Source organism: Chrysemys picta, chromosome 18 (assembly GCF_011386835.1).
Source record: "Chrysemys picta bellii isolate R12L10 chromosome 18, ASM1138683v2, whole genome shotgun sequence".
NCBI classification, from domain to species: Eukaryota; Metazoa; Chordata; order Testudines; family Emydidae; genus Chrysemys; species Chrysemys picta.
Window position 1 is genome coordinate 19,058,082 of NC_088808.1, and position 14,443 is coordinate 19,072,524.

Genomic DNA, 14,443 nt, shown 5'->3' on the forward strand with positions numbered 1-14,443 from the left:
CATCTTCATCATCACTTCCCTTTTGATTAACAGGGTGAAATTGGTCCTCCCGGCCCACGAGGTGAAGATGGGCCCGAAGGTCCTAAAGGTCGCGGAGGTCCTAATGGAGATCCAGGTCCTCTTGGTCCTTCTGGGGAAAAGGTAACAGTGCTAAAGCTGGAACTGTCCCTTCAATGCCCAGTCAAAGCAGACAAGAATGGCCAGGGCCGGCCCAGTTTTAGTGTGCGCTGCACCAACCTGTTTCCCCAGAATATCCTCTGGTGGATGGCGGGAGGGCCGATGATGGGGGAGTCTGGAGGTTGAGACGAGACTTCCTTTTGGGAGGGGAAGTGAGGCGGATTTTTGGGCCGATCTATATTTTGTTTGAAGACATGGGGTGTGGTGCTGTTTGATATCCCCGATATACACAGAAGCACTTGACCCACAGGATACAGCCATGCTGCACTGGATAGACTCAGGCATGTTCAGACGTCACCAGCTCTAGAGTCACTCTGCTTTAGTTCAACGCCATCAGAGTGGAGCTGGTCACAAGCTTTTGTCAAAAAAATGGGATTTTGTTGCAAACGAAACTATGGTTTTAGAAAAAAATGTTGAGTTTTTGGTTGAAATCCCCCAGATTTGAAAATATTAAGGGTTATGGCAGGTTTTCTGTGTAAAACCCAATTTTTTTGGTAAAAATTTTTCACATGAAAAAAATAAAAGATTTCCTGACCTGCTGTACGTGAGAGAGAGGAATCAACCCTAATCAAACAGAAGGCCTCTCCCAGCACAGAAGGGGCTTTTGACAGTGCCACTGCTTCTTACGTATCTTCAGCTTCACGGTATTCATGTGGTCTGATCTCACATCTGAACTACTATGAAGCTTAGTTTGTTTCCTTTTGCATAATGCAACCCTTTATTGAACCTACATATACAATCCAGATTACCATTGAAAATGGTGTGGGGAAACGGTCACAAAATACACACTACATTCTGTTTTTTAATTATATTACAGGGAAAACTCGGAGTTCCAGGGCTCCCAGGTTATCCAGGAAGGCAAGGTCCAAAGGTAATTTTTTTATTTTACTGTTGTTAAACTCATCTCCAGGAAGCGTGGCAGAGCTCAGCTTTCTGTTCTATCACTATAAAACTACAAGGCCAGATCTTCAGCGGGTGTGAATCAGTATAGCACCATTGATTCAACAGTGGAGGATGTCATCCAAAGCAGTGGCTCTCAACCTTTCCAGACTATTGTATCCCTTTTAGGAGTCTGATTTGTCTTCACCTCACTTAAAAACTTACAAAATCAGACATAAAAATACAAAAGTGTCAGAGCATACTATTGCTGAAAAACTGCCTACTTTCTCATTTTACCATATAATTATAAAATAAATCAATTGGAATACACCTCTACTCTGATATAACACGAATTCAGATATAACGTGGTAAAGCAGCGCTCTGGGGGAGGCGGGGCTGCGCACTCTGGTGGATCAAAGCAAGTTCGATATAACACTGTTTCACCTATAACGCAGTAAGATTTTTTGGCTCCCGAGGACAGCGTTATATCGGGGTAGAGGTGTATAAATATTGTACTTACATTGCAGTGTATAATACATAGAGCAGTATAAACAAGTCATTGTCTGGATGAAATTTTAGTTTGTACTGACTTCGCTAATGCTTTTTATGAAGCCTATTGTAAAACTAGGCAAATATCTAGATGAGTTGATGTACCCCCGGAAGACCTCTCAGTACTCCCAGGGGTACCCCTGGTTGAGAACCACTGATCCAGAGTATTTAACCAAGTATGAAGTCAGTAGAGGCTGTTTACATGAGTAAAATGAGTGGCCCCATGCCCTACAGGCCTGACTCTTCATGCCTTGTGTAGTCAATTACACCTGTACTAAATGAGTGAAAATCCGATCACTTTGCTCAGGTTAAATGGCCACCCAAAATGTAAGGCAATGGAAAGTCAGGTTTTGCCATGTATTTTTAACTCTTTAATGCACAGCCTTCCTCAGATTTTAGAGAACAGTATAGACCATCTAACAAATGATTCTCATATGTGGGAGAAATTTACAAACATGAAAAAAGAGGGACAGATTCTCACCTGGTGTAAATAGGCCGTGTAGCTTACATTATTGATTCTGATGTTACTTTAGTCTCGGTTAATGTAGGGGGCGAAGCATTTGGGGGAGAGGATGGGAAAATGAAAAGATTGTGGGCCACCACCCTGTAGGGCTCTGCAGGAACCCTTTGATATATAGAAATCAACAAAGTGCATGTGCACTTTTAGGCTTGTAATAATAAAAAAACGTAGCCTCCATATTATGCTTTACATCTTCAAAGCTCTGAACTACTGTTAACTAATTAATTAAGGAGAATAACTAATGAGGCAAAGTCTCCTTGAAATTAAAATAAAAGTGCCATTTGCAGAATTGCAGGCATCCTCTGTATCTCATCTACACGCCCACCTTCATTTGGGCTGTTGTCAAATGTTCTTTTTAAAATTAAAACTGAGAGTTCTGCTACATAGAATAAAAGCTGCAGCCTGGTTTTATCATGCCCTGGAGGCTTTGGGAACTTACGTTTTTGTTAACATTAATTTTTCCCTAAGAATCATATTTTATTATTCATGTTCATTGCTTGAAAAAACAGGCTTGCTTGACACTAGAGACATAATTAACCACAAAAGATTGTTTCCTGTTTTTTTTTAATTTGCATTTTGTGTTTGTTTGTGGGTTGTTGTTGTTTTTTTTTTTGCATTTCTTAGATAACGCATATTTGAAAACTAGCAACGACAGCTACTCTCTATACAGTTGCATTGGAAAAGAAAAGACTGGGGGTAACATTTTTCAGAGAGCCTGAGAGCCAGCGTGATGTAGTCAAGTAGAGACAAATTTTTGGTTGTATTGAGGCACTTCAAGATACAGAGAGATGCCTAGTGAGATTTTCAAAAGCGAGTAAGCAGGTTAGGTACCCAATGGAAGTTTGGTACCTAACCACCATAGGCGCTTTTGAATCCCATTAGGCATCTCTCTGCATCTTGAGACAGCTAAATACCTTTGAAAATTGGCCCTTCAGAACGCAAGTCCTGTTGGCTTTGAATCAGACGTAGGCTCCTAAATGCGGGAGTGACTTTTGAAAATGGGGCTTAGGCTCACAAGTCACTGAAGTGCTTTAAAAATGGTAGAACTAGGTGATCACTATTGTGGTACGCTGCAATGATGTCCCTCTGGGTAAGGAACATTGGACCAACTCATTTGAAAACATGTTTCACTTCTTAACCATATTACGCCAGTGTGCAGTATTGTCCCATATTCATGCCCCTACTTTATATACCGAGGGCCACGTTCTAGCTGGCATGTAAGCACAAGAAGGTATCCGTAAGACCACAGGGGGCTGAGGGAGGAGTATGGATGTGAGCTTTCCTACCAGGGGCATGGCCACAAGTGGGTGGCCCAGCCATTTGTCACCCAAGCCCAGCCGAATATGAGCCTGTGTAACTGCAGAAGCAGATGCCCATTAAATCTGCATAGTCCCATCGTAATCAATGGAGCTACACCAGATTACACCAGCTGAGGATCTGGCCCTCATTCTAAAATAGACCAGAACAGTGCCAATTTCAGCTCATTGTACCCTCTTCTCTCATTTATTTCCCCCCAGGGTTCAATTGGATTCCCAGGATTCCCAGGAGCCAACGGAGAGAAGGGTGGAAGGGTAAGAGCCATTTTGTCTGGCTGCTTTGCTGATTTTCACACACAACCCAATGAACTTTGAGATAAACCCTTGAAGAGATTATTCCAATCAACGATGCTATCGAGCAAAGAGCATGAGAAAACACAGTATCCGTGAATGAGCTCACCGGATCAGAGCTGGAGGACGAGCAGAAAATGAAATCCAGATATCTGCTAGATAACGTAGCATCGAAAAGGTCTAAAGTCATTAATGAAAACCAGATTAATCTTTGTCAGCTCAGACGGAGCCATTGTACTACCCAGCTTGGGAGTTTTCAGTAAGAAAAGAAAAGACTCCTGTCTCTCAGCCACCCAACGTCCTCAGACATAATCCCCTTTCATTCCATTTCCATGCCACTAACAGGACGTGTCTGGCACAACAAACCAGCTGCCTAGGAAATTTACAGTGTCTAAATGTTAAGCAAGATCATTCCTTACATATTCACATGCATTAGCCCAGTCCGGTGCAGTCAGAGCCTTCTCTGTCTCATGCCCCCTCAATCCTGGCGATGAAGTCCCCTTTGGTCACAATTGATCATAAATGTGATGTCATAGCAGGACACACACTGGGCTAAATTCAGTGCTGCTGTAATTCCATTGACTCCAGGGGAGTCGTGCCTGCTTTCACCAGGGCTGACTTTGGCCTATTCTATGCTCCATCCGTGAAAGGCTTGTGCCATTCAGCATCTCCAGGCCCACCTGGTAGAGATGTCTGGCAAGTGAACACTGGCCCTTCTGAATGGACTCCGCATAGAGTGTGGCAAAGAACATTTGTTGCATGGAGCAAAGCTGAGCTCATTTACCAGATGGATACTGCATTCCCTCTGGTGTCGCATTCCCCTGCTCGTGTGCACACGTTCACGCTCTTATTGACTGAGCACGAGTATAAATAGCAGTGTAGCTATGGCTGGTGTTGAGTGCACCAGCTTCCGGTGTGTTTGTACTCAGCACGGGTAGGCCAGGCCTCTGCCGACACCCCCAGGGCTACGAGCTATTTACACTCACGCTAGCTCGATGAGAGCTGGTGTGAGTATGTGTACGCAAGCGGGGGGAATCACCTCCCTAGCTCGTAGTGTAGACATAACCGTAGCTGAGAAGATCCGTTTTAAAGCTGAGTGTTAATAACCCTTGGGCAGCTTCCTTGGAGTCTCTTCCTAGGTTTTCCTACAGAAACCAAGAGACCTGCACGTACACCGTGAGTAGGGAAATAGTGTCAGACTGAAAGCTGATCATAAGAGGAGGTTACCCTCTCTGCAGTCACGAGAAGCTCACCTATCCATGGCAAACCAAAGAACACCCTCTTCTCTCTCACCGGCTCAGTCTAAGAGATGAAAGCCACTATGAAGATATCAAAATTGACTCTGGGAACATCGAGCGCCGAAAGTAGAGAAAGGATCTTGAGTTCCGCTATTGAGAGAGAGGGATTCCAGGAACAGGGCAACTAACAATGCAGACAGCAGCTTGTCAATTAAACGCTGGATATTTCTCCCTCGGGATATTCTAAGAGCTTTTTCTGAATCTTGAGCCTTCCCACACCATGAGATGCCGCTTAGGGCATGAGGAACTTTTTAATTAACAGTAATTATTAGAGATGGGTGAATCTGTTCGGATGCAGTATGGACCAGCAGGAGCCTAATTTTAAGTTCAAAATTCAGAGTTGAAAGGTTTTTTTAAATATATTTTTAATTTTCCGGTGACTCTGCACTTCCTGATTCCTGTGTGGGAGCTGGTGTTATTATTTATCATTTATATTTTCATAAAGCCCAAAGGCATTGATCCCGACTAGAACCCACTTGTTAGGTGTGGTATAAATGCTTACGCTCGTATTTGTAAACAGAAACACCACATGGCATTCCTGACCCAAACAGAAATGGGAGGCACCGGAAAGCTGATCGAGAAGCCCCTTTCTCAGTCTGGGTATGCAGAAGAGGTGTTCAATGGTTCAGATACATTTCTGGAGCTAGATCAGTTAGACTGGTATGAATCTGGAGCAACTCTAATACAATCTTCCCTTTACTCAATGGAGCGATCTCAGATATACAACTCAGCAAATGAGCTGAAAATCAGATCCTTAAAATGTGGGTGTCTCACCTGCAAGCCCGATGCACCCGGATTTCTAAGCCTCTAGATGTTTGCCCATCACTTGTAATGAAGGAGTATCAGGGCATTGGCTAGCTAACATAAAGGGTTTATTTCATGCAACACAAGCGTGGGTTAGATGATTCAGAGAACAAGTAGAAAGTCATTCTGTGCACCGGATCTGTCACAGTGACGAAGGGCAGGGGTGGGGGAGGAGGGACGTTTAGGAAAGTGACTAGCATTACTTTCCCTTTTATTCTCATTTAAATACAAATTACTTTTAACAGGCATGTTGAATAGGAGTGCAGAGAATATAAATCACTTTGCACAGCGTTAATATTGTGCCACCTAATTTTAGTTTATATCTTTGAGGGATTTTTTATTCTTTGCTTCCACTGAGTAATTTTCATCTCCTGATTGCGAACTACAAATCTGTCTCCTTTTCCCTCCCACCCCGCTTTGGCAGGGACTCAGTTGCTGAGCCACTCGGCTGTACTGGGACGGGGGGAGGCGTGAATAAGGTGGCTCTCCTGACAGGCGAGAAGTCAGCGTGGCCCTGTAATTACCACGCCGCCTATCTGAAATGCAAAAAGAAAATCCCAGGGCCAGAATCCTGAGCTGGTGTAAATTGACACAACAGCATGGTAGTTGTGGGAAGCCAAGTCTGTTTATACCAGCTGAGGATCTGGGCCCCCTTAGTTTCGTTTGCTAATTTTATTCCACCGGGAGTTACAATGGGATTGCTGGGGTCACAAACTTTTTAAGGTCACTTTTCATGCAATGTGGAGTTGGACCAAGCCAGCAGTGCAAGCACCACCCAATTATCTCCAGCGCTCTGATAACTCTTTTGGTTTAGACAGAGCTGAAGGTTTCTTTTTCCCCCAGTGCTCCAGAAATGATCTCCAGCTCCGCCTTTTTTGCATTACTGTCAAATTGGATGAGCTCTTTCAAAAGGCGGGAAGACATATTTCAAGACCTATGATGGTTCAGGTTGAAATCTGACCATATAAACACTGAAAGGGCCAAGGAAGGAGTGGCCAGGAGGGGAGATCTAAACTCTCCTGACTCATCGTCCATGAAAAGGAGGAAATGAATGTGCAAAACTGAGGCCTATTTAAAAAAAGGTGGTGGTTTGTGCTCTGAAGAGTGATTCTTTCCCAATGACAGCGTGCAACTCCTTGTTTATTGTCGCAGCAAGTCCAGATCTGAGCTGTTCAATTTACACGTTAAAAAAAGAGATGGCTTCTGTAGTTGAAACTCCCCCTGGCATGGGAAAGTTAAGTTGCAGTCAACCCGGCCAACACGTCATCACCAGTACTAAGAGTTTGTGTTTGAAACTTCGCTAACAAATCTGATATCGATACCCTTCCATGGCTAGTTGGCTCTACAGGGCAGACAGCAGTAAAAAGGGTAGCTAGGGCTCTGAAGAGACAAGGGGTGAATGCTATATGCAGGAAAGCCAGCCCAAGGCCTATGCCCACATAAGCCTTCAAGAAGCATTTAAATGGAACTTAAATTGTTTGTAGGCTTCATACTGGGGTGAATTCCACCTACTGGGATCAACTCTGTTAGGTAAACAGATGCTGTTTTTACATGGTCACTTTTTTGGCTATATCGCCACACCATCTATTATTTGCCCTGCTTTCAGTTCGTCCTTTTTAAACCATCTTTACAAACTGTTCAGCAGTTAAAGCTAGTTCTATCCCTGAGCGTGTGTATGTATTGCGAGGAGCGGTGCACTTGTTGCCAAATCTGTTCTTTATATGAAACAGTCTAATGTACATCCAGAACTGCTGGGTTCCTCCAAATTACAGCTGGATGCATTTGTGAAACACCGATGAAAATTTTCACGGGTTTTGGTGTTTTTCAGTCAGCTTGACTCAAAATAATCAGCTCCCAAGGAAGACGTTGGTTTATTGATTAAAATAACAACAGAACATGGAGTACGTGAAATCAAATCTAGGAGCAGTGCTCTAAGGAAGCATCTTTGGTCAATTATATTCAGTATTTGCTGGGCTCAATAATGATGATATTTGTAGCTTCCCTGAACCCTGTGTGGTTGAAGAAAGACCCCCAACACCAGTGACAAGGGAATAGTCGTGTAAATAACAGATTTCCTTTCCTATTAGGCCTCTGCATTTGGGTGTAGCTCACAGGTAAATTGGAATAAATCCGAATTGATTTTGTATTTGATTTTCATGATTTTCTATGTATTTATTATTTGCATTTGCCTCTGGCAACTATCTATAGTATTTCCATCATCCAGGGACTGAAATAGTCTTTCCAACTCTCATTATTTAAGCTACCCAAATGGCTTCTTGAGTCATTTTTTTAAAAATAAAGGCACATGAAACATATAAGCCCCAACTGCCGAACCTGCATACCTCTCTGACCCCCATTGCCGACCGCTAAATTCCAATGCTGTTGAAAACATACAGAGATGTGAAAGCTTTCAGCCCCTGAGAGACCTCTCCTAACTGTTTAAACTATACAACAGTACCATGAAAGCTTCAGAAAAAAGGACCTTTGACTTCTTATGAATTCCTTTCGCTCTAGCATGTTAAATATATTGATAGTTTTGACAAGTTCATATAGCAGGCAGCATGCTCATTAGACAGTAGCTTCATCTAAGATCTGTTTTGTATGGCAGATACATTTCCTTTGAGCTTCAGTAAGAAGCAATGTTTCAGAGAGGTCTAGGTCAAACCCACTGAATAATGATGTGCAATTGTACTACTAATCAGTTTAGCAAATAGGGCCTAAATCCATCTCTTTTGGGAAAGACCTGGAGCTGATTTTGTTAAAGGAATGGGAGGCGGCCTTGTTATTCAAGAAGAAAGGCTGGCATTTCAAAGAGAGCAAGCACAGGGACTAAAACATACACCGTAGCATTTATTTGTATCTCCATCCTTCCCAATGGACCAAACGGATTTGGAATCAAGCGCACTCAGAACAAATGAAAAATCATCAATGCCTCTTAAGAAGAAAAGTCACATTAGTCAACAGGTCCATGTGCTCCACCAGTGATTCCAGCCTGGAAACCCCATGTGTTCCTTTCCAGTACTCCCATCTCTGCAGCTTCCTCTCAGCTGTCCCCTGACTCTGCTATTCCTCTGACAACCCCCCCCCCCCGTTCCCCCAGCACTCTCCTCATTCAAATTCCTTGGTACGCAAAAGAAACGAGTTTAGAATGATCACAACAGACAAGCAAACAACCTTCTAAAATACCTGGATTTCTCAGGGTAGCCTGGTTTCTAGCCTTGAGTTAGAGACTATTTCAGCTGGTATTGAGGAAAAAGATGGCTTTTATGGTTTGGGACTTGGGAGATCTGGGTTTGATACCTGGTTCTGCCACAGACTTCCTCTGTGACATTGGACAAGTCATTTAAACTCTTCATGCCTCATTTTCCCCATGCATAAAATGGGAATAATAATGCTGCCTTTTCCCCAGCCTTGTCTGTTTGGATTGTAATCTCATTGGGGCCGTGAATGTGTCTGACTCTGTGCATGTACAGCATCTAGCACAATCTCAGTAGTAGCTTTTAGGGGCTACCACAAATCATAAGTTCTAATAACACACAGTTTGGAAGTGCTTGGGGCTGGCGCTGTCTTTATTACTGTTCAGGTCACAGCCAGGTCCTGTGTTCACTCCTGTACTAAACAAATTATAAATGATACAAATAAATACATTTATTAAGATCTTGAGTGGTCTGGAGAGAAGCACAGATGTTTCAACAAGGGCTTGTTTCTACAAACGTGCTCTGAGTTTGGATTTCAGTTATTTTGGTGGCTGCAAACCTCTATTTACATGATGCAGCCTGATTCAGGGGATTAGACTCACTGACCAACACCATGTTCCAATTTGGACACCAAAGGGTGGGATTTTTCTAAAGCACTTAAAACAGTTGTCTCCTACTCCCGTTGAAAGCCAGTAGAAGTTGATTTGCTGACTCCCTTAGGCAGTGTGAAAATCTCACCATAAATCCATATTTAGACACCCAAATAAGTGGCTTGATTTATAGGGCTGGCTGGAAAACAACAATTCTGTTTGTGCAGAAAAGGTTGAGGTTTTTGGATTTGTTTTTGTTTTGATGTAGAATGGAATTATGACATTTTAAAATATTTTGCAAGAAAGATGTGCTCCAGGATAGCTAATAGCTTAGTGGTTAGAGTATGCACCCGCGAGGTAGGCGATCGATGGGTCAAGTTCCCCTTTGCTCGATTTGGAGCAGGGACTTAAATCTGAGTCTTTCCCCTCTCGACTGAGTTCCCTAAACACCAGGCTGTTGTGGTCTCTCTCTTGGACCAGAAATTCCATCCTGGACCTCAGAAATCTTCTCAATGAAAGTTCTCTTGAACTGTTATGTTTCTGGGGAAAATTTCGGTTTCAACAAAAAAAGTCTAATCGAAAAATTTCCACCCACCTTTGCTGATTTTCAGAGTCAGTGAGTTCCCACAGCTCTCAGTAGGGGGAACAAGAAGTCCTAGCAGATTATCCTCATCCAATAGGAGCTGTAGGTCCTCAGCACTTCTGAAACCCATGTCTAAAGGTACCTAAATACTAATCTTGTTCTAGGTGGATTGTTTTGGGCATACATATTTGAAAAACTTGGCCGGTGTGCCTTTACAGTGCTATATAAATGATTCGTAATAGCAATACCAATACACAGTGCTGCATAAATGATTAGCCATAGCGAAAAGCAGTGCAAAAATCGTTTATAACGTCAACAGTTTTAACAAAGGATCATATGGGATAGTTGGCAATGGGGATGTATGCACCCACTTATACCATGTCTGAATTTAGCCCACTGTATTTAAAGAGAAGCCAGCCAGGAAATTTCTTCATTTTTGTTGTTGTTGTTGAAGTGTTACTGTGATGATCATTCTAGGAAAAGTGAATTCATGACAAGCAGAATACGACACGGCTCATTTTAGTAGACTTAAAAACAAACTGACCCCAAACATGCTCTAACACTTGTTCTGATGGTTAATAAATGCCAAATAAGTAAAGTCAAGATTTGTAAGTGGTGGATTTTGGGCAGAAAACCACAAGCAGTAATTTAAGCACCTACAATGCCAACATGGGAGAAATGTCACTCATTCTCTGCCTTCTGAATGTTATGCCCAGATAGAATATTGGACCACTGGTCCAAAATAAGAACATTCAACCCACTGCTGTTTTGTTGATCACTTGACATTAGCCAGAACATGGATTTCAGAGAGAAAGAACAAGGCCACTCCTTTTCTTCTAGGCACATGGTAATGGAGTTTTATATGATGTTAGGTTTAGGACCCAGCCGTCTCTGTCTTTTTCCTGTCCGATTTAATCATAGTCTCCTGTTACAGGAAACTGAGTTCATCTGTCAGATCTCATAAGCCTGCTGTTGTGTCACTGCTGCAAAAACAGTGTCTTACATGACTTATTTAGTACCAAGTCTGCAAAGATAAATAAAGGCCTGTGAATATGTGGGGCAGCTTAATTGGCTTGTGTTGCATAAAATAATTCCCTAGGTCAGGGTTCCAGCACTGCTGCTGTCATTTCTAAATATTTAACTAGACAAGTCTTACCCACATCCACTTAAATCAACCTGTCGCCTTCACGCATCTATACAATGCAGCCCACTGTTGTTTAGTATTGCCTGGCGAAAATACAAGCTTTCAAGGTGCAATGCAGTAGATGCAAAGGGAAAAGAGGAGATCAGTGAAATAGCTGCTGTAAGTAATTAAGCTTATTCTTTAACTTTGTTATTTGCTGTTTCATGAAAGGGACTGTCTGGTGCAAGAACCTGTAACAGGATACTGTGTTTTTCACACTAGGTCACCCATTCAGATCTAGTCCAACAGTTATTTCCACCTGATGACTGTTCACTGGAGTTAGATGTTTTGGTGGACAGATGTCAGTCCTTCTTGGACAGATGACTGCAGCTGGTACTAACTGGCGTTCTGGTTGGTAAAGAGACCAAAAACTTGAATAGGCCTGGAGAATAAACTGTCCCCTGTCCTCTGAAGGTGGTCTCGTCAGGTCAGGATATAGACTCATCAGCTGGGCATTTAACTGCTGTTCCCCATGTTCTGCCAGAATCCTTTCTAGGGGCCTGATCCAAAGTGGATTCGCTTTGACTGTCCTAGAGACTGCAATTTTTTTCATGGACAAATGGCCTTTTTGAATGACTTTTTTCGTTTAAAAAATTGTCAACATTTTTCTAAACAAAAAAGTGCCTTTTTTCATCAACAGTGTTACCAAAGCATATTAGAAATGTTTTGATTGGTAGATTTAAAAAGTTGTATACCTAAATTGATAATGTTTGCAGTATTTAAAAGCAAAAAGAAGCCAAAATTTGATTAAAAGCAATTTGAAACAACCCCAAATCAACCCATTTCAGATGCTTTGAAATGAAAACAACTTTCAAACATCAACCGTTTTTTGTAGAAATAGGTTTACATTTCTTTGACCAGCTCTAGAATTAGCTGTTTCTTTGGATTTACCTGTTCGTTATGTCATTGTAAAGCATGTGAAGAGAGTCTCTTGAGCAGGAGAAGATTTAAAAAAAAAAAAAAAAAAAAGTATTCCTCTGTGAAAGATAATACCCCCCTGTGCATCAGTATAGATTAGAGAGGAGAAAAACAGATGTTCTACCCGCCAGTTCCAATTATCATGTCAAGTTTCATCAGAGCATTCATATTACAATCTAGCCTGTTCAAACAGCACAAAAGGCAAATAAATGTAATTTGAGGTTTCACTCTGCATAACCCTTGTTTTCCTTTTATTGAAAACAAAAATCAAAAGGAAATTGTGTCACAGAAGCTGCTGGGACCCATTTTCTGCTTGTTTCCTGTTCAGTGACCCCACAGATGTGTTCATTCCATGCAGGCTCGACCATTGAATGAATGCTGCAGCACAGCCATAAATGTTGTGTCATTGGTTACAGACTTCTTCTCTTTGATTCCAGGGTACGCCTGGCAAATCAGGTCCAAGGGGGCAACGAGGTCCAACGGTAATCATGCGTTTTTCCTAACAATTCCTTTCAACGGGATGTTTCTAAGATTATACATGTGGGTGGAAGAATTAGGTAGGTGCCCTAATTCTAGTGAAAACCATTAGGAGTTAGGCACCTTTGTGTCTAGAAATCTCCCCATAGTGGAAGACCCAAACCAAAACCCCAGATCTCACTCCTGCAACTGGGGGTGTTAGAAATATAGATCTAGATCTGAATTTTGCAAACCGCTTCCTGTCCATCTGAAAAGCCAACCAAAGCCAAAACCAAACCCTTAGATTTTAGGAAAGTTTGAAACCCAGGTCTCCAAATGTGGCTCATCTCCGCTTAAAAATATAAAGCATACACTGGCACCAGGTCCTGAACTAATGTAAATTCTGGTCCTATGGGAGTTTTGCCATTTACTTCAGTGGAGCCAGGCTTTCATCCAGTGTCTTCCGTGGACCTGTGTTGATTGCATCTGCTGAGGATAAGAACCAGCTTAGTTCCCTCCTTGATTTTTTGACAGTGTCTGTCAAATGGAGATGGGCCAGAACTGGAATATTTTTAGAGTAATTCCTCTCTTTTTCCTTTCCCTCATCTCCCATGAACGTCGGTGGTTCGGGTAGAATGGAACCCAGATCCAAACCATTATAGAGATGTATGTAACTGAATGTAACCTTCTGACCCGAACCCTGCATGTTTTACACATGTGAGCCGTTTCATTGAAGTCTCTAGAACTATTCCTGTGAATAAAGTGATCAGGGTTTGGCTGTCTAGTTGATTTTGATGGTTTGGGGGTAGTGGAACCTAGAGCCTGACTTTTGCTTTGGTAAATTGACTACTGAGATTTTACCAAAGCCAAACCTGGTTTCCCTGGCCCAGGCTAAGGTTTCTATCTAGCAAAATATTTGAATTCATGAGTCCTCCCATTGACTTCAGTGGGACTACTCATTGGCTTAATGTTACTCACGTGCTTAAGTGCTATGCTAGATCATGGCCTGAGAATCAAAATAGCGCTTGTGCAGCAGGAAGTGCTGGAACGTTTGATGACTTGTTCATTTGTGTCTTTTTAAGGGTCCACGTGGTGAAAGAGGTCCGAGGGGCAGCACTGGAAAGCCTGGCCCTAAGGTAGGTTTTAGGAGCCTTTGAGTGTAATTGAAAATATCATTGTGTTTTAAGAAATAGCTGTGTGTAAAATTCCTGGTCCCGTACTATCCATATTCCTTTCCTCCTGAGAAAATGTTCCACTGTGAAAGGCTGGAGTAACTAACAATCATTACCCAACCAAATGTCTCCCGGTTAGAGACTCTGAGACAGGAATCCTGGGTTCTATTCACAGCTCTGCCACCGACCCAAAATGTGACCTTAGGCAAGTCATGTAAACTGCCTTCGTTTCTCCATCTGTAAATGGGATAATAATTCTCACCTGCCTCACAGGGTTATAGGAAGACTTCATTAATTTGTGTTATTAACTCATGTTGAAATCATTTGAGAGAAGGCTAAATAGAAGTGCTATGTAGTATTATTACTTAATGCTTCTTTACATAATAAGCAGAATTTGTCAGCTAGTCACGTCCGTTATTCCCTGATAAAAGTTCTTAAAAAAACAACACACGAGCATCCTTATTTTGCAGGCTTGAGGTGGGCATAACGCTCCTTAACAACAAAATCAGG

The 14,443-nt window shown here is 42.2% G+C and overlaps 1 protein-coding gene across 2 annotated transcripts in view; it reads left to right on the forward strand.

Annotated features, from left to right (window-relative positions):
- Positions 1-14,443, forward strand: part of COL5A1 (collagen type V alpha 1 chain) — a 247,587-nt gene that overhangs the window by 184,974 nt on the left and 48,170 nt on the right. For both annotated transcript variants that reach the window (XM_024106028.3, XM_008169084.4), the window contains exons 30-34: positions 34-141; positions 995-1,048; positions 3,643-3,696; positions 12,743-12,787; positions 13,844-13,897. In XM_024106028.3, coding sequence (XP_023961796.2) covers positions 34-141; positions 995-1,048; positions 3,643-3,696; positions 12,743-12,787; positions 13,844-13,897 — 315 coding nt within the window. The remainder of the gene's footprint in view (positions 1-33; positions 142-994; positions 1,049-3,642; positions 3,697-12,742; positions 12,788-13,843; positions 13,898-14,443) is intronic.